This window comes from Trichechus manatus, unplaced genomic scaffold, assembly GCF_000243295.1.
Source record: "Trichechus manatus latirostris isolate Lorelei unplaced genomic scaffold, TriManLat1.0 scaffold00056, whole genome shotgun sequence".
NCBI lineage: Eukaryota > Metazoa > Chordata > Mammalia > Sirenia > Trichechidae > Trichechus > Trichechus manatus.
The window spans coordinates 8,084,404-8,107,969 of NW_004443992.1; the positions used below are offsets into that span (position 1 = coordinate 8,084,404).

The window sequence follows — 23,566 nt, forward strand, 5'->3', positions numbered from 1 at the left end:
ACCAAAAAAAAACTGTCAGGTTTGGATTCCCCAGAGCCAATAGCATGCTAATAACAACCTGCTCTCCTGGAGGGAAAAAAAATTAGCATATGCCAATTTCCATGGTGTAAATTCTTCCACCCTGGCCAATTCCAAGTCACTGAGGTGAGGTCTCTGAATGTGGGGTTGGGAAGAGATGCCCACAGCTGGCTCTCGTGAGGTGGTGAGAGTTGGCTCCAACACTGTGAACCCACCACAATCCCTTGGTCCCTGACACTCCCTCATGGCCTACTTAGAAGAGACTCAGGAAGTAAAACATCCAAAGCCTCTAACTGGTTCTCAACTGCTGTGAGCCATGCACATGGTAAAATATCTTCCTCACTTGGGAAGCCACATTGAATAAAACAATGATCACAAATCAACTCTTTGAGTCCCTTGTTTTGGCTTAGTGTCCAAAAGGTGGAATCAACAACCACCTTCCTTTTGCCATCAGAGAGCACAAAATCCTCAGGGTTCTTTCTCAGTTACTTTACGTTGCATTTTCCTTTGGAAATGCAGTCTTATACCAGAGAAGATGTTCAGTCTCTCGTGAGGATTGAAATTACAAATAAACTAAATCACTTGTCAAGGATCTGTGTGCTAGATATTAAAGCTCTGCATTTATTAATAGTTATTTTGTGGTGTAAGAATGAGTGTGTAGCAATCATTTATGTATGTGTGAGACCAGATTGGAAGAAGAGAAGGCTGACGGTAGAAAAGAAGATTCTCTTATCTAGGAGTCAATGTCCCTTACTCTTGGAGAAGTGGTTGTGTGTGTGTGTGTATGAACATGTGTTTTTAAGTGTCTACTCGAATTCACCCAATGATCTAGATTGTCTGCAACACAACCCACAAAAACTCATTGTACCAGACAGAACTATAAAAATAGGGTTGCTGGTATATTTTTCTAGCAGTAAAACAGGAAACCACATTTATACAAACACGAATTAGTTAACAGAGTAATTAATTAACTAACAGAGTAATTTATTTCTTAGGCCATGTGGGTATCTTTGCAGTAAATCATTTTTTTTTTTTTTTTTTTAGTCTTTAGGCCTCTCATAACCCAGAAATTGCATTTTTATAAAATGAATCTGGTCATTGCAGCAGTATTTAGTTAACTTGAAGAATTCAAGGTGGAAGTATTCCCCCCTGCCAAAAAAAAGTACATTTTAAAGAATAGCAGGCTTCAAACATAGGATTAACATTCTAATGCCTTTAAAGATTACATAGTCACTATTAGTCAGAATCAACAGCAACAGGTTTCATTTGGTTTTTACTACATAACAAACTTAACCCATATTACTAATCTAGATAACTATCTGTCATTTTAGATAAACGTCTGTCTGCCTAATTTTAAAGTGTTATCACTGTGATAGTTGGGCTGAAACCCTAAGATATTTTTAACCAATGGACTCAGTAAATGAGCAAGTGCCCTTTTAGAAGGATAAAAGCACGTGATCATGATTAACTCTGGACAAAACTGCTAGTGCTTGTTACTGATAGAAACTTAACCTACTATTGCTTAATTGTAGGTTTAATAGGCGTTTGTTAGAAGAGAAATAATGAATGGTGGTTGCTACATTTGATGTGCTGCTTCTTTCAACAAAAAGTACCCATGGGGCCAAGGATGTCTTATGACAAAAAAATTTATAATGGAACAGTTGTTATATCACCATACAAAAACACTAGAAAAACAGAGTTGAGTGAATAGTAGTAGGTATGGGTTTGACTTTCGCTCAGTATCTTGAATCTACAGACACTAACATGCACTCAGGTTTAGGGAATGGGGAAGAATCCTGATCAAAAGGGGGGAAATGCAGAACAGAATTCCAAATATTCCTGGACTCCAGACTTTCTGGAGCCATAGAGGCGAGATGAACCCCTTAAACTATTGCCTTAAGAAAATCTTTAAACCTTAAACCAAAAATGTCCCTTAAAGTCTTCTTTAAACCAAACAATAGTTTATCTTAACTAGTAAAAACTGTCTACCTTGAGCAGTGTGCTCGTTCAAGATCTGTCTATATGGGATCAAATTGACAACAGCAACTCAAAAGATTAGATAGGAACCTTAGGAGGCATTGAGTTTATGTTAATGGGAGAGCAACAACTCAGAAAAGGAGGGTGAGAATGGTTGCACAACTTGAAGAATGTAATCAATGTCACTGAATGGTACATGTAGATACTACTGAATTGGTGTATGTTTTGCTGTATGTATTGTTAACAACAGCAACAAAATTTAAAAAATTTTTAAAGAGTGCTGGGAAGGGAGGGCTGGGATCTAAGTTGTTTCATTTAAAGTCTTTAAATCCTCTGCATTTGAGCACTTGATAACTTTTAATGATGTAAATTGGCCTTATTCACAGTACTATTAGAATATTTGGTATGCAGGTTGAGTTCTTTGGAAGCAGATGCCGGACAGAGTTTGGGAAACAATATGTTTTTTAGGGATCAATACCTAGGAAAGGAAGGTTAAGGAAGCAGAATTGGGGAGAAGAAGTCAAACTGCAATGCAGGCCCAGCAAAGCCTCAAGAATCCAGCAGGGGTATGCAGGAGAGAATATTCCCTTGAAGAGGTGTCCCCAAAGGCTGAAATGGGTGGCCCATCATACCCCCACATCACTAAATCACAGTTAGGTCTGCACCAGGAAGGGCATGACCTCTAAAGAGGAATCTCTCTGACCCTGAGGCATACCCTAAAGGAGCTGGAAGGTGGAGGCCATGTGTTGACCACACTCCCAACAGCTGGGCACAAGTACTTCCCTGAAGGGGGATCTGAGTGGTTCACCTCTATGTCCACCAAAACCAAAAAACTCGTTGTCGTCAAGTCAATTCTGACTCGTAGCAACCCTATAGGAGAGTAGAACTGCCCCAGGGGGTTTCCAAGGAGCGCCTGGTGGATTCGAACTACTGACCTTTTGGTTAGCAGCCATAGCTCTTAACCACTACGCCACCAGGGTTTCCATCCACAGACACTATTAAATTTATTCTTTTTGATTTGTGAGTTTATTAACGTGCAAATCCTACATAGGTATAAATAGTATGTCTTTCCATTTGTGTAGGTTTTGTTTTATGTGTACATTCTATCCTTTACTTGGTTAAATTTATTCCTAAATATTCTATATTTTGGAACCACTGCAAATGAAACATTTTTCCACTTCCATTTCTAAGTGTTCATTGCTGTAGTGGCAAAAGCTACTGATTTTTCAATATTTATATTAACATTCAATCACTAGATCAAGTTTTCTTCTCGTCCAGTATTTTTATTAGTCTATACCAATTATTTCACTTTTGTATTATCTTCCTACATCTATTAAAACCTTCAAGGCAATCTTACAAAGTAATGGTAAGAAAGAGCATCCCTATTTAATCCCTGATTTTAATTCAAATATTTTTGCATTTTGCCTTTAAAAGATAATAATAGTTGTTGGGTTTTTGTAGTCTTATTTCATTCGTTTCTTTCTGTTCTCTTTGACTTCAAGTTTTTCTTAGGAATGGCTGCTGAATTGTATCAAGTAACTTAACAGCATCTGTTGATTAGATCACTTAATTTTCCTCCTTTATATGTATATATATGATAGGCTAAATTAGATTTGATAATGTGATAGATTTCCTGATGTTGAACCCTCCTTGTATCCCAAGAATAATCCTTACTTGGTATCCTCATACATTGCTGGATTCTATTCATTAGTAGTTTATTTAGAATTTTATATTTACATGCATCTATATTTACAAACAGAACTGTTCTACAGTATTTTGTACTGTCTTTGTTGGGTTTTAGAATTAAAATTTTACTAGGTTTAAAAGAGAGATTGGGGAAGATTTTCTTTTTTATATGGGCTGGAGGAGTTTAAATAGCATTGTAATTATCTTAAAGATTATATAAAACTCCAGTGTAAATCCATTTGTTCCCGGTGGTCTGTTCAATGACACAGCTTTAATCTTTCTTCATTGTTCCCTGGGAAATTATCTTATGGTTTACAGTTCCCTAGTATCTCTCTGACTCGTCCATATTTTCATCCTTTCTTTATCACTTTAAATGTCTTCCTTATAACTAGCATATATCTAGGTTTTGTGTTTTCTAAATCCAATCTCATAGCTATTGTTTTTAGTAGTAGAATTCATTTCATTCACATTATCTATAATTATTAAAAAATTTAATGTATTATTTCATACTTACATACTTTATACTGTGATTTCCTTTTTTTCCCCTTTTCATTATTTTTGCTGGTTTGTTCAAGCTATCAGTGATTCTATTTCTTCTTGTTAATTTGGAAGTTCTACTGGCCGTTAGGTGTTCATTTCCATTTACCTGCTCTAATAATCAGACACATGTTTCTCTATCACTATTTGAAAACGGGATAGCAAATATTTCCCACACCAAAAGTTACTCTTTCCTGGCCCCCTGCCCTGTTTGTCCCTCATATCTCCACCCTTTGCCCCAATTAAATAAGATTCTGGCAAGTTTTATCCCTCCCCTCCCAGCAGCCCCCAGCCCCTAAGTTGCGGAAGTTGTTGTGTTAGTTCTCAGCTATTCATTGAATTTCTTCTATAGCGTGACTCTTTTTGGCGTTTATATTAGACATTCCCAAATAGTCTGCTGTTGTCTATTTAGATTCCCTCTCTTCTTCATCATTCTTATCAGAGCCGTTTGTTTATTTTCCTCAGATAGGGTGATCTTTTGCCTGGTGGGAGGAGGGTATTTTGCTCCACTACAGGATCTCAGGTAGCCTTCATTGTCCCTCGGCAACCCGCAGATGTTAGTCTACTGCCCTCTAGTGCCCAGAGTGGAAGCCAAGAAGTTTGACGCCAGGCTGGTTATTTTTGCTTCATGGAAAACTTGATCTTTCCGCCCAGGACCGACCTTGTAAGCTATTCTATTTATCCATGCAGTTCAGAAATGTTACCAGGTGATGCCAAATGGGCGTTCTTTCTCTTCAGTGCATCCTGGAGTTTGAAGAGCACTTTCAATCTTCAGCTCAGAGAAAGGTTCTTCTAGCAATTAATGATACTTTGTTCTCACCTTTATCTATTCCTCTTTCTCCCTTGGCTGTCCTGTTATTCACGTGTTACATCTCCTGCATTTAATCTCCAAGTCTCTTATTCTGCCCTTCATGATTTCTACTTCTGTATAGTTTTGCTCTGTGCTTAGGTATAAAAAAGCCATTGCTGTCACACACACACACACACACACACACCCTTTACTGTCTAGTTAATTCTGACTCATAGCAACTCTACAGGACAGAGTAGAACTTCCCCATAGGATTTCCAAGGAGCAGCTGGTAGATTCGAACTGCTGACCCTTTGGTTAGCAGCCAAGCTCTTAACTACTATGCTACCAGGGCTCCCATTGCCATCAAGTTGATTCCAATTTATAGTGACCCTATAGGACAGAGTAGAACTGCCCCATAGTGGTTCCAAGGTTGTCATCTTTACGGAAGCAGGCTGCCCCATCTTTCTCCCATGGAGCAGCTGGTGGGTTTGAACCCAGAGTCCTTTGCAGGCAAGATCCATCTTGCGTTGTTCAGGGCCCTCTCACTCCTCCAACATCTCTTTTTTGCTGAGTGTATATTCTGTCAATTCTGAAAGATCTTCCTCTCTCTGGTAGTTGGGCCCTGTGTTAGTTCCCTAGGGTTTCTGTAACAAAGTGTCGGAAACGGAGTAGCTTAAAACAATAGAAATTATTCTCTAACAGTTCTGGAGGCCAAAAGTGTGAAATTATGGTGTCAGCAGGGCCATGCTCCCTCTGAAGACTCTAGGAAGATCCTTCTTTTCTTCTCTCTTAGCTTCTGGTGGTCACCAGCAGTCCTTGGCAGTCTTTGACTTACAGCTCAAGCATTCCAGTTTCTGCCTCTGTCTTCACTAGACAGTCTTCCCTCTTGTGAATCTTTTTGCCTCCACATCTCCCTCCAGTGTGATCTCATCTTAACTTGATTACATTTGCAAAGACCATATTTTCAGATAAGGTCACATTCACAGATACCAGGGGTTAGGAATTCAACATATTTTGAAGGAGGAGGACACAATTCAACCCACAATCTTCTTACAGTTACCATCAAGTCAGTTCCTACTCAGGGAGACCCTATGTGTGTCAGAATATAATTGTGCTCCATAGTATTTTCAATGGCTGACTTTTCAGAAGTATACCAACAGGCCTCTCTTTAAGGCACCTTTGGGTGGACTCCAATCTTCAACCTTTCAGTTAGCACCAAGCATTTGACTATTTATGCTGCCTGGGATCTCCTCGACCCACAATACCAAAACCTGTTGCCATCAAGTCGATGCCAACTCATAGTGACCCTATAGGACACAACAGAGCTTCCCCATAGGGTTTCCCAAAGCAGCTGGTGGATTCGAACTGCTGATCTTTTGGTTAGTAGCCAAGTTCTTAACCATTTGTCAGCTCACTGGGCTCCAGCCTACTTACTAGAGCACTCTAAGTGGTACCAGCCACAGGTTACAGAAGGCAAAGTGATCCTGTCCAACCCTCATGAGCTATTAGGGTAGAAGCAGGAAGGCTGCCAGATCCCTGTTAAGGCAACTGAAGGAAGCCTCATAGCCTTATGGCTCTCCTGACTTCTCATACTCACCCAGCCTCAAGGGCAGGAAGTGGCTCTGTCAACCCATTTGGCACTCTTGACCTCTCTAGGAGACCCTGAACATCACACCAACATCATACTTTCCCTCCATGCCTCCTCAAAGGACAAAGATCTCCTCCAGATTCACAGTTTTCAGGGTGCTGATCTCCAAGCTTCCCCTCAGCCCATGGGGGAGAGAATCCTCTCCCACAGAGCCCAAGGCCTCACGCCACCCAGCTTCCCATATGCCCAGCAGCTGCCAGGCTCAACAGAGGCAGAGAGACTGGAGTTAGAAGTAGAAGGGAAGGAACATCATAGTCAAGAAGGTTGAAAACCATGGGTCTGAACATGGACATTTAATGACCGACCCAAGCTCTCAAGGGTCCTGAAAAGTGCCCCACTATTGGTCTGCTAAAGAGCCCTGGTGGTGCAATGGTTAAGCACTCTGCTGCTAAACAAAAGGTTGACAGTTTGAATCCACCCAGTGACTCCATTGGAGAAAGGCCTGGTGATCTGCTCCCGTAAAGATTGCAGCCTGGAAAACCATATGGAGCAGTTCTACTCTGTCACATGAGGTCACTATGAGTCAGGATCGACTCAACAGCATCCAACAACAACATTGGTCTGCTCTCTGTGTTCCATCTTTGGGTTTTGAAGAACTCAAAGCAGAAAGCAGCACCCCAGTGACACTCATGTTTTTCCGTACATCAGCAAGCAGAATTTGTTCCAGTTTTTTCTACCCCCCCCCCCCCGAAATAAGGTTTGTTTGAATCGTCACAGAGGGCAGTGTCATTTACTGTATTAATTCATTCATTGGGTGACAGGGTGTCATGGACTGAATGGTGTCCCCAAAAAATATCTGTCAACTTGGCTGGGTCATGATTCCCAGTATTGTATGATTGTCTACCATTTTGTCATCTGATGTGATTTCCCTATGTGTTGTAAAACCTATCACTATGATGTTAATGGATTATCAGCAGTTATATTGATGAGTTCTACAAGACTAGATAGTGTCTTAAGCCAGTCTCTTTTGAAATATATAAGAGAGAAGCAAGCAGAGAGACAGGGGGACCTCACACCACCAAGAAAGCAGTTCTGGGAGAAAAGTGCACCCTTTGGACCTGAGGTTCCTGCACGGAGAAGCTCCTAGACCAAGGGAAGATTGATGACAAGGACCTTCCTCTAGAGCCGACAGAGAGAGAAAGCCTTCCCCTGGAGCTAACACCCTGAATTTGGACTTCTGGCCTACTAGACTATGAGAAAATAAATTTCTCTTTGTTAAAGCCATCTACTTGTGGTATTTCTGTTATAGCAGCACTAGATAACTAAGACACAGGGTTTCTTTGATGTAAACCGTAAGACCTTTATAACAAGCATCACAAGCACCTGGGTCAATATACATGGAGTTTCTCTCGTCCTCTAGAACAATCCATTTAAAAGTGAAGAAATTTAGTCTTCCTTTTTTCACTAAAGAAAAAAAGGTGGGAGGGCAGTGGTTGCTTTCTCCATTGTCTTGTATACGATCTGAGAATCAGGAAAACTTGGCAGAGACTGCAGGCCACCCTGATACTGTGGGTAACTTTTTGTTTACTCTGAAGTGAGGCATTTTCAAGCTGAGCTGCCCAGAGCCCTGCAGGTTTCTGAAGAAAGGGAAGCCTAAGGATTTGTGACCCTGTCCCCAGGCCCCTCTGCTAGAGCAATACCCTTTTTGTGGAATTTGTTTACATTTCATGAGATTCCATTCGAACAAGTTTCCCTGGCTCAAACAAGTTTGAAAAACACTCTTCGGAGGTAACTCAGGTTCAGTTTTCAGTTTCCCAGCAATTACTGAATTTGATTCCCTAATCCAAAGTACTTTTATATCCGCCAAATCTAATATCATAATCCAATTTTGGCACTCTAAAACTGTTCTTCCACATTAAATGCTTGTATTTTATGTTGCCCGTGAAGGATTTATTCCTATAAACATGATGAAACACCGTGATTCATCCTTCTTACAGTCATTGGCAGTGTCTGTGCTCCTGTGAATGGAAATTGTGCGCTCTTTGGGTTCACTGGAGTTGCTGGGTAGTGCAAACAGGTAACATGCTTGGCTGTTAACTGAAAGGTTAGAGGTTCAACTCCATCCGGCAGCACTCAGAAGAAAGGCCTGGCGATCTACTTCTGAAAAATCAGCCCTTGACAACCGTATGGAGCCCAGTTCTACTCTGATACACATGGGGTCTCTGTGAGTCAGAATTGACTTGATTACTGGTTTTTGTGTTCACTAGATACCCTTTTCAAAAGTGAAGAGTGAGATGGTGAACAGATTGGGGTCTCTGCATGGGTTTTCCCTTAAATGGAAGCAGCCATAGAAGGGCCCGTGTCCTACATGCTGCTTTCCCTCTTCCCCAAACTGCGTCTCCCTCCACGCCCAACTCTCATGGAATCAACTCTTCCTCATCTCTCAGGTTAAATGCTTCTTCATCAGGGAAGCCTTTCCTGACCCTTGTGCCCAAAGCAAGGCTAATTACTTGCTCTTTGCTTTTCCTTAGTAGTGCTTGTCACAAGGAAAAATGTTTAATTGTGTGTTATCTCCCCTGATAAACTATAAACTCCTCAGAGAAAGAAAACTGGTAGACCTTGTTTTCCACTGTACCTCTACCTCCTAGCATAGTGCCTGGTGCAAGGCAGACAGACACTCAGTAACTATTGCTAGATGAATGAATAAATCACCAATGTCTTCTGCTTTAGGTCATCCATCAAGCATTGATTAACCCCTGCAATGAACAAATTACCATCCATGCTGAACATTGTGGGGGATACAATGAGCTATTCCAAACTCCCATGAGCTTATTACCTAATTGGAAAAATCAGACACAAAGATAACCAACTATTAATGGCAGATTAGTGACTAGCTTCCTAGTTCCTGGTTCATTAAATGGAATTGTATATGATCTGAGAGTCAGGAAAACTTGGCAGAGACTGCAGGCCACCCTGAGACTGTGGGTAAACAATCGGTTGGATGTGCAGGTGCTTTCAGAATTCAGAGAAGGGAAAGAAAAGAGGGTTTGAAGCTGCTTTCTATTATTATTACTGTGGTAAAATATATACAATAAAAAGTTTGCCGTTTTCACCATTTTTAAGTTACACAATTAAGAGACATTAATTACATTCTCAATGTTGTACAACCATCACTACTATCCATTTCCAGAAGTTTTTCATCACCCGAAACATAAACTCAGTACCCCTTAAGCAATAACTCCCCATTTCCTCTCCCTTCAGCCCTTTGCCACCACTAATAAACGTTTGTCTCTCTGTAGTTGCCTATTCTAGATATTTGATATAAGTGGGACCATACAATATTTGTCCCTTTGTGTCTAGCTTATTTCACTCAGCAAAACATTTTCAAGGTTCACCCATATGGTAGCATGTATAGAGCTGCAATTTGATGGAGGATAAAGAGTGAGAAAGGGCATTGCAGCACAACAGGGACACAGTTATCTTCATTACAGGCATGGGCAAACCTTCAGTCATTCAACAAACATAGTTTGGGCATTTACTCTGTGATAGGCACCATCTTGGCCCTGAGGGTACAGTGGTGAATTGGAAGTAATGTCCCTGCCCTTGTGGAGTTTACATTCTAGTGAAGAAAGCAGACAATGCCAAGATAAACAGTATCCATGTAGGTAGTGATGAGCAGTATGGGAAAAATGAAGCAGGGTGGGAGAATAGTGACGGGGGTGCTGCTTTGGACTGGGTGATCAGGCAAGAGCTCACACCCAAGTAACAAGAAGGCACCAACCATGGCAAAGTCTGGGAGAAGAGAAGTCGAGTCCAGGTGAATAACATGCAGCAAGGCCCTAAGACAGGAAGGAATTTAACATATTCAAGAAGCAGGAAAAAAGGCCAATGTGGCAGAGATAACGAACAAGGGACGGGATGGTTGAGATGCGCTCAGAGAGGTGGGCAGGGCCAAGCCATGGGGCCTCCATGGCAAGGATATGGGGTTTTGCTAAATGCGATAGGAGGCCATTGGAAGGTTTTAAGCCGACAAATGGCAGGTTTAAGCAGAATGTGGTTCTCTTTGAGAAGAATGAGATCCATCTAGGGTATGTTCCTGGGGTCAAGGCAGTTTGAAAGGGGGGTTTAAGCTTGGATTGTTGTTTATGGTTTTTGCACTGAAGCCCTCGAATGTCAGAAAAAGCAAGAAGAGGTATGGAGTGTGGGTTGAGTACAGAGCTGGCTTTGAAGCCGGGATTAGTGGGAGGTAGAGGAGGTGTGAGGTAAGGGCTGGCCCTCACTGGTGCCCTCCATTTAAAAGGCTGAGATGTAAGGAAGTCTCTACCTCCTGCCCTCCCCTCTGAGGCTCAGGACGCCTGCTTCTAGACCAGGAGGGATTCCAATTGCTTGAACCTAAATCCTTTCTGCTCATTTTAGAGGCTGGTGCCAAAGAGCATTCTCACCTAGAGATGTATGGCAAAACTTACCTACGGGTACAATACCTTGCTCCAAGAGATCAGATGAGTTGGTTTTCTTTGTGAACGGGAGGAAGGTAAGTGTTGGATGTTATTGCCATGGCTTGCAGAGGCAGCAGGAAACCACTAGCTGGAGGGCAGCTCTTGGCCCATTTGGACTGAGCCTCCCTCCTGTTAAGGGGCAAGTAGCCAGGGACTGGAGTTCCTGGGTAGTGTGAATGGTTAACACACTCAGCTGCTAACCAAAAGGTGGGAGGTTTGAATTCACCCAGATGTGCCTCAGAAGAAAGGCCTGGGAATCTACTTCTGAAAAATCAGCCGTTGAGAACCCTACGGAGTGCAGTTCTACTCTGACACACATGGGGTCACCACGAGTCAGAGTTGACTCAAGGGCAACTAGTTTTGGTTAGCAGGAACTCTAAGAACCCATACTAATTTGGCCTTCTCCCTGTTCAGCCAGGGCTCAGCTCCTGAGAATGTGGGAGGCAGTAAAATATTTTGGGGTTAATGGAAGGTAATTGGTATGGGACAGCTTTGGTTCCAATCAAGTTCTTCCTTTTACTGTGTAACCTTATGCAAGTTACTTCACCTCTCTAAGCCTCAGACTCCTTGTCTTTAGAACTCACTTCCTAGGGCTATCGTAAACATTTTAAAAGGACTTCTTCTTTCATTGATTAAGACTCCCCTGCATGCTCATAAAGCACTTAGCACTGGGCCTGATCCAGGAGAAGTACTTTATCTAATAACATATCTTGATCCTCAAATTTACCTGGACGAGAAATGGAGCTTTCTTTGTTTTCCTATATGTCAACTTAATTTTCCTGTCAAGTCCCCATTATACAGGATTGGTTGAAATGTAATCACAGTCCATTGGAGTCCCCCTTTTTCCCTGGGCTGCAGCTAGGTTGCAGGGGTACTTATAGTGACAAGAGGGGAGCAGTTCTTCCGTTGTCACTTTTCCCTGGCACCACTGTGACAGCCATCCTCCCTGTGGCCCTCACCATCAGTCTACCCAAGCTACCAATTAAGTCTCAGTGTCCTCTGCCAGGCCCTTCCAACCATGAGTCTCTGTTTCTCAAGGGAGCCATTCTGCTGCTCCCAGGACACATGTCTTCTCGGTGTCCTGGCCGCCTCTCCTTCCAGATCCCTCAGTTCTCTGATCCCTCAAACCTAACTGGGGTTTGGTCATACCCATTCGCACCACCAGGGCCTGGTGCAAGAAAGAAAATAGAGCATAGAGCCTCTGCACTCTCATCTCTTCCCTTCTAACTCTCTCTCCTGTATCCAGTCTCCATGACAAGCAACCACCATACATTCTTCTGAAACTACCACTTGGGATCTGAGTCCTTACTTGCTTACCTCACTGGCCCAGGCTTTTGAGACAAAAAAGTTAGAGGTGGCTCCTTCTGCTACATTCTACTCCACATCCCATCCTGAGTCACAAGCCCAGAACAAAGCAGCAGCCAGATCAGGGAATAATTCTAGGGGTTAGAGAAAATACAGATGTGTGTGGTGAAGGCAGAAGTCAGCTAATATTTCAAAAACATTATCCAGCCACATTCTCAGTAAACATTTTTAAGAGGCCTGGGATGGGAGTAACGGCCAGCAGAGGAGGGCTTCTTCTTTCATTGATTAAGGGTCCCCTAGAGATCCAGAGAGGGAGCCCTGGAAGTGTAGTGGTTAAAACACTCAGCTGCTAACTGAAAGGTCAGCAGTTTGAATCCACCAGCTGCTCTGCAGGAGAAAGATGTGGCAGTCTGCTTTCTTAAAGATTACAACCTTGGAACCCTATGGGGCAGTTCTACCCTGTTCTATAGGGTCGATATGAGTTGGAATTGATTCAATGGCAGTGGGTTTAGTTTTTTTTTTTTTTTTTTTTTTTTTTTGGTAGACATCCAAAAAGCAGTTGAATTTTAATATTTCAGCTTAGAAGAATCTTCCTATACTTTTTTATTCTTTGAGGTCTACAGAAGTTCACGTCTTTCTTCTGGAGAGAAAGGAAGATCCTAAAATTAACAATCCATTGTATCTTTCTTCCCTCTGAAGCAATAGAATGGCTGGTGGTGTTTGCAGGACATCCCAAGACAAAGTCAAAGGAAATATTCCAAAATAAGCAAATGGGGAAAGAGACAGCAAAGAAGGTCCCTCCAAGGCTTTTGAGTGCTAATCCCACTTTCCAAGGTGAGGAAGGGAGGGATTCTAGAGTCCCACCAGAGGTCCCCTGGATCTTGAGCTGGGGCATCATGGCTCACCATCTGGTTGGTTCCGGGGGCCTCTCCAGGGTGACAGCAACTCCCCCACCTTCCCTTTCTGCCTCCAGTCTTAAGGCCGCAGATATTATTAAACGTATTCCCATTAGAGACGTCTCATAGGTACCAGAATAGAAACTGTACCTCCCCAGCTTTCCACCCTCCAGGACCCTACATTGCAAGCACACGTGTACTCACGCGCACACACACACACGTACACGCACACAGGCACGCACTTGACATCCAAATTTCTTCCAATTTTGAAATATTTCAAGAGTCCAAGAGACTGGGTCACAAGATTCCACAAAGATGGATAACAGAGCAAATATGAAGAATACAACTGCCTGGGGCATCTTTTTACACAGCAGTGGTTGCTAGCACTGATCACAAATAAGAGCATTGTTGCCACATTTGTTTTGCGTGTCCCCTGCTCTGTAAATGTGTGTGAAAGTTGTTTGTCCTTACAGCACAAAAGCACAGGGGTAGATAGAAACAGACCTAATGTTATACCCCAATCCCTAAATCAAACAGGCCACAGCAGACATCCCACTGGCTCGCTGATCCAACTACCGTAATAATCTCTTTTCTGTTTCCAACATAGGTGATAGAGAGGAATGCGGAACCAGAAGGGACTCTGCTGAACCTCCTGCGAAAGAACTGGATCCTTTTTGCCAAAGTCTTGGCCTTGTCTATGTTTGCTTAAAAACTTAGACCAACTGCAATTATGGGAATTAGTCAAACCCTACGTTCTGAAACAGCCAACTCCCTTGGCCTTTGCTCCCTAGGCCAAGATTTTTTGGCAGTGGTTTTAAGGATATTAGATTAATTGGACTCTTTTGGAGAGGATGAAGTTTCCTCAAAGTTTCTTTTATCTTAATTGAATAGCAGTGAAATATAAACTAAGCTCTTTACTTCAACTTTAGTTACTTCCTTAAGGGCTGACCAGCTCCCCACCAGTCTTGTTATGTAATGGAGGATTGTGTTGCACATGCCCCGCCCTTGAGTGAAACCAAATTCTCCAGGTTCCGTGAGAGTGTTTGTCATAGAAAAGATTTCTTCTCCCTACATCTGTTTTCTTACACCAGATCTTCCTCACTGTTATATTCTGAAGTACAGATCTACATGAGGCAAACACATTTTAATTGGTAAATCTAATGGATCTCTTAGAGAAGTCAAAACAAATAAATAACACAAATGACAAATTGATGGAGTTCGCCACCAGGCAAGTTTTGTTTAAAAGCCCACGTGTGTTTTTTAATTAATTTTCAATGTTCAAAAATTAGGAAATTTTATATTCAAAAAATCTAGACTTCCAGCTTCTCATGAAAAATGGGAATATATGCATTCCTGTGAAGCAAAATTCTTGCTTAGAGCTGAATAGGATTTATCCCTACTCCCCAATCTAAAATGGGCAGGAGTGCTCCAGTTACACCCAGCCCACCAGTTATTCACATAACCACTCTGATAAGCATTTGAAGTTATGATTCTTAATTTAGATGGACAAGCCCCGTGGTTTGAAAAAAAAAAAAAGTAATAGCAACAGAGTTTGTGATTCTGAAATCTTCTCAGCCAGTCCAGCTAATTGCATCCAATCCCGTCAATTATATGGAAATGGACCATGCGTAGGGAGAGGGATGGATAAAAGGAGGGAGCTGGGCTGAGCCTAGAGTTGGGATTAGGACCTGGAGGAAGCAGAAGCGGTGGGACACACAAGGTAGGATCTGAAATGAGGATGGGGATTTCTCTGAAGACTCACTAACTTGCTTTCAAAAGCAATAGAAATTACTGTACAAAACGAGTCATAATTGAGCTACTAAAAATAAAGTTCTTTCTTTCAATTACATGATTGGAAACTAGAAGACGTCATAAGAATGGGTGATGCAAACAATTAAGCGCTCAACTAGTAGTTGAAAAGTTGGCAGAGAAGAAGAGGTGCCTCAGAAAACAGGCCTAGAGATCTACTTCCTAAAGGTCACAGCCTTGAAAACCCTATGGAGCACAGTTCTGCTCTGTACGTGTGGGGTCACCTTGAGTTGGAATCAACTTGACGACAACAAACAGCAGCATAATGATTCAGGATTTTTCAAAGGGCTTTTACATGCTTCTGCAAGAGCTTATAATAAGCCTGTGCAAGTGAGATAGGTATTGCTTTTCCCTTTTGCAAATGAGAAAACAGGCAGGGACAGGTTAGTATGCCCAGTGTCACACCGCATGTAATAAAATACGGCGTGGCCTTTACCTAGAGGTAGGTGAATGACTTCTTAGACCTGCCTCTCTCCCCTCAAAGAAGATCTTCCTTGTAAGTGACACCCTGGAGACAGCTATATCCATCTTGGCATTTTTCCTTAATCAGCCCCTTCTTCCAGTACGCCTCACAGGAACCAAGTATGCCTGCGGACGAGGAGGCTGAGGAGCGTGCACCGTGATGGTATCCAGGCCCGATCCCATGTCCAAGAAGATAAGGTATCCTTCCTGGAAGCCTGGAAGCCCGGAGGGGCCTCTGTTTCTTTGCCAGGCTTGTATTCTCATCTCATAGCTGAAAGAGATCTTCAACGGCTTTCCAGGCCTGTGGTTCTTGCCGCCTCTGGATCTTAGACTCCCTCAGAAAATCTGTTAAAGCTATGATCCATTTACTCAGAAAACACAAAAACTAGTTACAGTTTGCATACAGTTTCAGGGAGATCATGGACGTCCCAAAACCCATTTATGCATGCCAGATTAAGAAACCTCAATTTAACTCAATCCTTCATTTTACAGATGAGGAAACTGAGGTTCAAAGAGATGAAGTGACTTGTTCAAGATCATACAACTAACAAGGACTTGAACCCACGTTTGTGTCTCTGAAGTTAATTCTTTTCCTACTGCTGACCTAGACCAAAAGGCCCTGTAGATTAGGCTTGGGCTATGATTCCATTCTTTACTTAAAGGTCAGTTTCCAGAACTTGTGCTTCTCCCAAATCTATTGGCCCAAGAAATCAAGAGATGGCTTAAAACATAGACCATCCAACACTGTCAAGTGACCTTATCCAGAAGGCTTAAAATTAACAAGCCAAAAAATCCCTAAATACACAGATATGGGTGGGTAAAAGACATAACTGTGTGCCTTTTATCTGCTATGGGGTCAATGTCCCAACAAGTACTAGTGTAAGTTCAACCACACTCCTAGTGACATGAGTCCATTTCTATTGCTCCCAGGTGTATCTGTTCTGGGCTTGGAAAGTTTTTTGAATGTTCAGAACACCCAGATTCACCCTAAGGATCTCCATTTCTTATAGACATTACAGAGTCAACCCCTTCTTCAGCGCCCCACCCCGTCAGCTGAGTGATGGGCTGCTATGGGTTTTCTCCTGCCTTCTTGGTTCCCAGCCTCCCCACAAGGCAGGACTGTGTTACTCATCTTGATTTTCCTTGTGTTTCTCATACAAAGACACTTCTCCATCACTGCCTGCCTGGTGCCCATCTGCTCTCTATATGGAGCTGCTGTCACCACCGTGGAAGGTGTTGGAAGCATCAAAACTAGGATTCACCCCGTGCAGGTGAGAGCACATCCTAAGTTTCTCATTTCTTAACCTCACCTTTTGAACAAATGCTGTGTTTACCGTGCTGTCTGAGGCTTCCAGGTTGTGATCAGGTAAGTAGAAATTTTGGATGCATATTGATCAGGGTAATGGTATTTGTTAGTGATTTCAGAGAAAGCTGGGAATCTGTCCAAATTTTATTAAATTATCATCTTTTTTCTTACCTTTTCTACTTGAATGATAAACAGAATGATCAAAATATTGATTGATGCCTAGCAGACTGTAGTCTAGAATAAATATTATAGAAAGGATATTACACATAGAATAAAACGTCTCACAGGCCAACAGGATAAAATCCAGGATTATCCTCTGTGACATGGAGTTGCTGGGAGTGAAATCAAAATTGATGGAGGAGGGAGTAGGAGACAGAGGTGAGTGGAATCTAAAACTGATTTTACCAAAACAATCATTTCTCCAAATCCTAACTTGAAGCCAAAATGCAGAGGCTGGTTTTAAGAGTACTGTGGCATGCATTGGCAGAGAATATGTCAATTCCCCTGTAATTGTCACAGAGACTTGGGGAAATCATAGAACCAGAATGACCAACATTGCAAGTCCTTCTAGGCAGGAGGAGCCTAGAGGGTCTGGACCCAGCAAAGTCTTTTGGGCAGGAGGTCAAAGAGGATGTTCACAAGCCCGTTGATATACCTGAAACCTAGGATTTCATTATCTTAAATTTTAGTCTTAAAACAGGGCTGCTCAAACTTTAGTGGGAGCTTGTTAAAAATGCAGATTCTGAGTCAGGAGGTTTGGGGCAGGCAACTGAGGTTCTGCATTTTCTACAAGTTCCCAGGCAGAAACAATCTGCTAGTCCAAGAACCACACTTTAAATAGCAAAGACCTAGGACACAGATCAAGGTTTTGCATCTTTGAAAGTAGAGCTCCCTTTAAGCCAACACAGAAGAATTTAAAGAATAAAAGGAGATCAACAGTAATCTCCAAGTTAAACAAAAAATGTGGCCTCATGGTCAGTACTAAGCTGTACAAGATATGAAGGTGTCCAAGAAAAATCTTTTTGGAACTTATACTGTACTCTCCTTATAATTATTGATTTCTAGAGAATTCTTCTTGCTCTGTGAATGGCACACTGCTAATTCCCAAGTAGAAGGGTTTGAGCATTTGATCTTCATGAGTTATTGCAACAATGGAATATGGCATCTGAGTCACCTCCTCCAGTCCAAACTAGGAAAAGGAGAGGGGTGCATTTGCTCAGGGAGTAAGTTCCACCATGACAAGGGTATGGAACCCAGTGGGGAGTTGGTGACAACAGGAAGGCAGGGCCTGTGACCTTGCATGTGTCCCTCCAGGAGAGAATCGCCAAGAGTCATGGCACCCAGTGTGGATTCTGTACCCCTGGGATGGTGATATCCATGTACACGCTCCTGAGGAACCACCCAGAGCCTTCAGAGGAGCAGCTCATGGAAGCCCTGGGGGGTAAGTCTGACATGGAGAAAACCCACCACTCACCCAAGGTCAAAAACAAAGTATGCTAAAGGCTGCTCCACTCTACTGCCAACACCCTCCCAATCCCCATGAAAGTCCCCCTTCAGCTGTTTGTAAAGTAGCCACATTTCACCCAGGAGCAGAGAAGAACGCCAAGCTGCACCCTGTTTGTCAGAGCACACGCTTGAAACAGCCTCCACAGGACTAACACACTGCATATGGGCCACACCACCTACCTTGGCACCCACTTCTCCATCCAGTGACTTACTTGGCCTTCCCCATTAAGGATCCTTCAACATCGAAAGGATCCTTTAAAAAGTGCAATGCGTTTAAGTTGCTAAAAAGGAGGCCGTAAGCACGTCCCTTTTGCAGCATCAATAAACATCATTTTCAGGTGCCAATAATCCCTAAACAAGTCATCCATTACATACACAAGTTCTTAGATTGACTCATAGCAACCCTATAGGACAGTGTAGAACTGCACCCATAGAGTTTTCAAGGCTGTAATCTTTATGGAAGGAGATCGCTACATCTTTCTCCCTCAGAGCAGCTGGTAGGTTCAAACCATGGACCTTTCAGTTAGCAGCTGAGCACTTAGCCACTGCAAGTTGGAATAGACTCAGCGGCAACAGGTTTGGTTTGGCTTCTTACACTGAGTACTGACAGGTGAGCACAGACACACTCTTCTGTTCTGCCAACCTCTTTACTCTCTTTGTCTCTCTCTGCTCTGATACAGAAAATCAGATTGATTTATCTAAGATCTCCAGCTTCCTTAGGTCCTTCTGCTATTTGAGGCTCTTCAGTGGCCCCTTGTCAGTAAAGCATAGCCAAGCCTAATTTCCTTAACCAGGCATTCAGAGAAGCCCAACAACTGGCCTCACTAACCCATGGTTCCTGCCCTTCCCGCTGTGGGACTCCCTGCAGGCCAATTTCCTACCTGATACACATTCCCACTTCTGTACCTTTGCTTTTGCTGCTCTGTGAGCCCAGTACCACCCTCTCCACCAAGCCATTGATTGCTCATCCTTCAAGCCTGGGCTACTTTGAGAAGGCTTTCCATGTGAACTCTCTTCCACGTGTCTTCATCCTTGGAAACCTCTAGTTCTCAAACTCTACAAAAGAATTACCTGCAGATCTATTACATGCAGTTCCAGGGCTCACCCCAGACATTGTGATTCAGGAGAACTGGAGTAGAGCTGGGGATCTGCATTTTTAACAAATACTCCCCAGGAATTTTGATGCATTGACCTAAGAGCCACTGAGAAGTGCTGCTGACAAACCATCCACTGTATACGTTGCTTATATAGAGCCTTAAAAACCAGTTGCTTTCAAGTCAACTGCAACTCATGTTGACCTCATGTGTGTCAGAGTAGAATTATGCTCCGTAGGGTTTTTAATGGCTGATTTTTCAGAAGTAGATCTCCAGGCCTTCCTTCCAAGGTGACTCTGGGTGGACTCAAATCTCCAACCTTTCGTTAAGCAGCCATGTGTTAACAGTTTGTACCACCCTGGGCCTCCACATAGAGCCTATACTGTCTGTGTTTTACTGAGCCCTGGCAGTGCAGTGGTTAAAGTGCTCGGCTGCTAACCAAAAGTTTGGCAGTTCCAACTCACCAGCCATTCCACAGGAGAAGATGTGGCAATCTGCTTCCGTAAAGATTTACAGCCTTGGAAACCCTATGGGGCTGTTCTACTCTGTCCTATAGTGTCCCTATGAGTTGGAATTGACTCAACGGCAATGGATTTGGTTTTAGCTCGGTCTGTGTTTTGTGGTCCCTAACATCTTGAGTAGTGTCTGAAATACAGTTGTTGTCAATAAATACTTGAAGTTATAGCACTTGACATTAATTTATCTCAGGAAAAATCAGATAACATAATTTTTAAAAATGAAGAAACCCTAAGAATTATGTGGGACACTATCAAGAGGAACAACCTATGAGTGATTGGAGGACCAGAACAGGGTGGATAATAGAAAATACAGAGAGAATTGTTGAAGATTTGCTGGCAGAAAACTTCCCTGATATCGTGAAAGACGAGAAGATATCTATCCAAGAAGCTCATCAAACCCCAAAGAGGTGAATCCCAAAAGAAAGTCACCAAGACGTATTATAATCAAACTTGCCAAAAGCAAAAACAGAGAATTTTAAGAGTGGCTAGGGATAAACGAAAAGTCACCTACAAAGAGTCAATAAGACTAAGCTCTGACTACTCAGCAGAAACCATGCAGGCAAGAAGGCAATGGGATGACATACACAAAGCCTTGAAGGAAAATAATTGCAAGCCAAGAATTATACATCCAGCAAAACTGTCTCTCAAATATGAAGGTGAAATTAGGGCATTTCCAAATAAACAGAAGTTAAGGGAATTTTATTAAAAAAAAAACAAAATTACAGGAAATATTAAAGGGAGTCCTCTGGCTAGTGAACCAACAATATCTGATAACAACCCAAGACTAGAATACAGGACAGAACAACCAGATATCAACCCAGATAGGGAAGTCATAAAAACAAGTCAAAGCTAAAACACTGAAAATAGGGAAACAGAGACGTCAATATGTAAATGATGATAACATTAAAACAAAAAAGAGGGACTAAATAGTGTTGTCACTGCACTTTCATATGGAGAGGAAGTTAAGGCGTATCAAGAAATAAAAGATTGGTTTAAACTTAGAAAAACAGAGGTAAATTTTAATGTAACCACAAAGGAGACTAACAAATCTACCCATCAAAATAAAAAAGAAGAAAAATATAAAGATTCAGCAAATACAAAATCAACAATAATGAAAAAGATGAAAAGAAAATACATAAAGAAAAATGACTTAGCACAGAAAATTAAGTGGAACAAAGAAACTGTCAACACCACAAAAAAAATACATCAAAATGACGGCACTAAACTCATACCTATTGATAATTGTGCTGAATGTAAATGGACTAAATGCACCAATAAAGAGAAAGAGAGTGGCAGAATGGATAAAAAAACACGATCCATCTATATGCTGCCTACAAGAGACACAACTTAAACTCAAAGACACAAACCAAAACTCAAAGGATGGAAAAATATATATCAAGCAAACAGCAATTAAAAAAGAGCGGGAGTAGCAATATTAATCTCTGACAAAATAGACTTTAAAGCAAAATCCAGCAAAAGGATAAGGAAGGATACTATATAATGATTAAAGGGTCAATACACAAGGAAGACATAACCATAATAAATATTCACACACCTAATGACAAGGCTCCAAATTACATAAAACAAACTCTAACAGCATTGAAAAGAGAGATAGACAGATCAACAATAATAGTAACAGACTACAACACACCACTTTCAGTGAAGGACAGAACATCTAGAAAGAAGCTCAATAAAGACACGGAAGATCTAAGTGCCACAGTCAGCCAGCTTGACCTCATAGACATATACAGAACACTCCACCCAACAGCAGCCAATTATACTTTCTTTTCCAATGCACATGAAACATTCTCCAGAATAGACCACATATTAGGCCGCAAAGCAAGCCTTAACAGAATCCAAAACATCGAAATATTGCAAAGCGTCTTTTCTGACCATAAAGCCACAGAAGTAGAAATCAACAACAGAAAAAGCAAGGGAAAAAAATCAAAGACATGGAAACTGAACAACACCTTGCTCAAAAACTACTGAGGTATAGAAAAAAATCAAGGACAGAATAAGGAATTCATAAAATCAAATGAGAATGAAAACACATCTTACCAGAACTTTTGAGATACAGAAAAGCAGTGCTCAGAGGTCAATTTACAGCAATAAATGCACACATCCAAAAAGAAGAAGGGGCCAAAATCAAAACATTAGCCCTACAACTCAAACTAATAGAAAGAGAGCTGTAAAAGAAGCCCTCAGGCACAAGAATAAAGGAAATAATGAAGATTAGAGCAGAAATAAATGAAATAGAGAATAGAAAAACAGTACAAAGAGTCAACAAGACCAAAAGCTGGTTTTGAAAAGATCAACAAAATCAATAAGCCATCGGCCAAACTGACGAAAGAAAAACAGAAGAGGAAGCAAATAACCCGAATAAGAAATGAGATGGGCGATATCACAACAGACCCAAGTGAAATAAAAAGAATCATAACAGAATACTATGAAAAATTGTACTCCAACAAATTTGAAAACCTAGAGGAAATGAACAAATTTCTAGAAACACACTACCTACCTAAACTAACACAAACCAAGGTAGACAAACTAAATAAATCTATAACAAAAGAAGAAATTGAAAAAAACTCCCAACAACAACAACAAAAAAAAGCCCTGGCCCTGACAGCTTCACTGGAAAATTCTACCAAACTTTCAAAGAAGAGTTAACACCAGTACTACTAAAAATATTTCAGAGCATAGAAAAAGATGGAATACTCCCAAACTCATTCTATGAAGCCAGCATAACCTTGATACCAAAGCCAGGTAAAGACACCACAAAAAAAGAAAATTATAGACCATTATCCTTCATGAACATAGACACAAAAATCCTCAACAAAATTCTAGCCAATAGAATTCAACAACAAATCAAAAAAATAATTCATCATGACCAAGTGGGATTTATACCAGGTATGCAGGGATGGCTCAACATTAGAAAAACAATTAATGTAAAGCATCACATAAATAACACAGAAGACAAGAACCACATGATCTTATCAATTGATGCAGAAAAGGCATTTGAAAAAGTCCAATACCCATTCATGATAAAAACTCTCAGCAAAATAGGAACAGAAGGGAAATTCCTCACCATAATAAAGGGCATTTACACAAAGCCAACAGCCAACATCATCCTAAACAGAGAGAGTCTGAAAGCATTCCCCTTGAAAATGGTAACCAGACAACGATGCCCTTTATCACCACTCTTATTCAACATTGTGCTGGAGGTCCTAGCCAGAGCAATAAGGCAAGAAAAAGAAATAAAGGGCATCCAAACTGGTAAGGAAGAAGTAAAAGTATCCCTATTTGCAGATGATATGATCTTATACACAGAAAACCCCAAAGAATCCACAAGAAAACTACTAGAACTAACAGAAGATTTCAGCAAAGTATCAGGATACAAGATAAACATACAAAAATCAGTTGGATTCATTTACACTAACAAAGAGAACCTTGAAGAGGAAATCACCAAATCAATACCATTTACAATAGCCCCCAAGAAGATAAAATACTTAGGAACAAATCTAACCAGAGATGTAAAAGACCTATAGAAAGAAAACTACAAAACACTACTGCAAGAAACC

General features: G+C 41.5%; 1 protein-coding gene across 1 annotated transcript in view; it reads left to right on the forward strand.

Annotated features, from left to right (window-relative positions):
* The window catches only part of LOC101341581 (aldehyde oxidase 2-like), a 212,386-nt gene that overhangs the window by 113,451 nt on the left and 75,369 nt on the right, over nt 1-23,566 (forward strand). Inside the window, 7 exon segments of the mRNA XM_023732911.1 lie at nt 10,220-10,358; nt 10,760-10,858; nt 11,013-11,127; nt 13,901-13,958; nt 15,666-15,762; nt 16,727-16,835; nt 18,185-18,311. Coding sequence (XP_023588679.1) covers nt 10,220-10,358; nt 10,760-10,858; nt 11,013-11,127; nt 13,901-13,958; nt 15,666-15,762; nt 16,727-16,835; nt 18,185-18,311 — 744 coding nt within the window.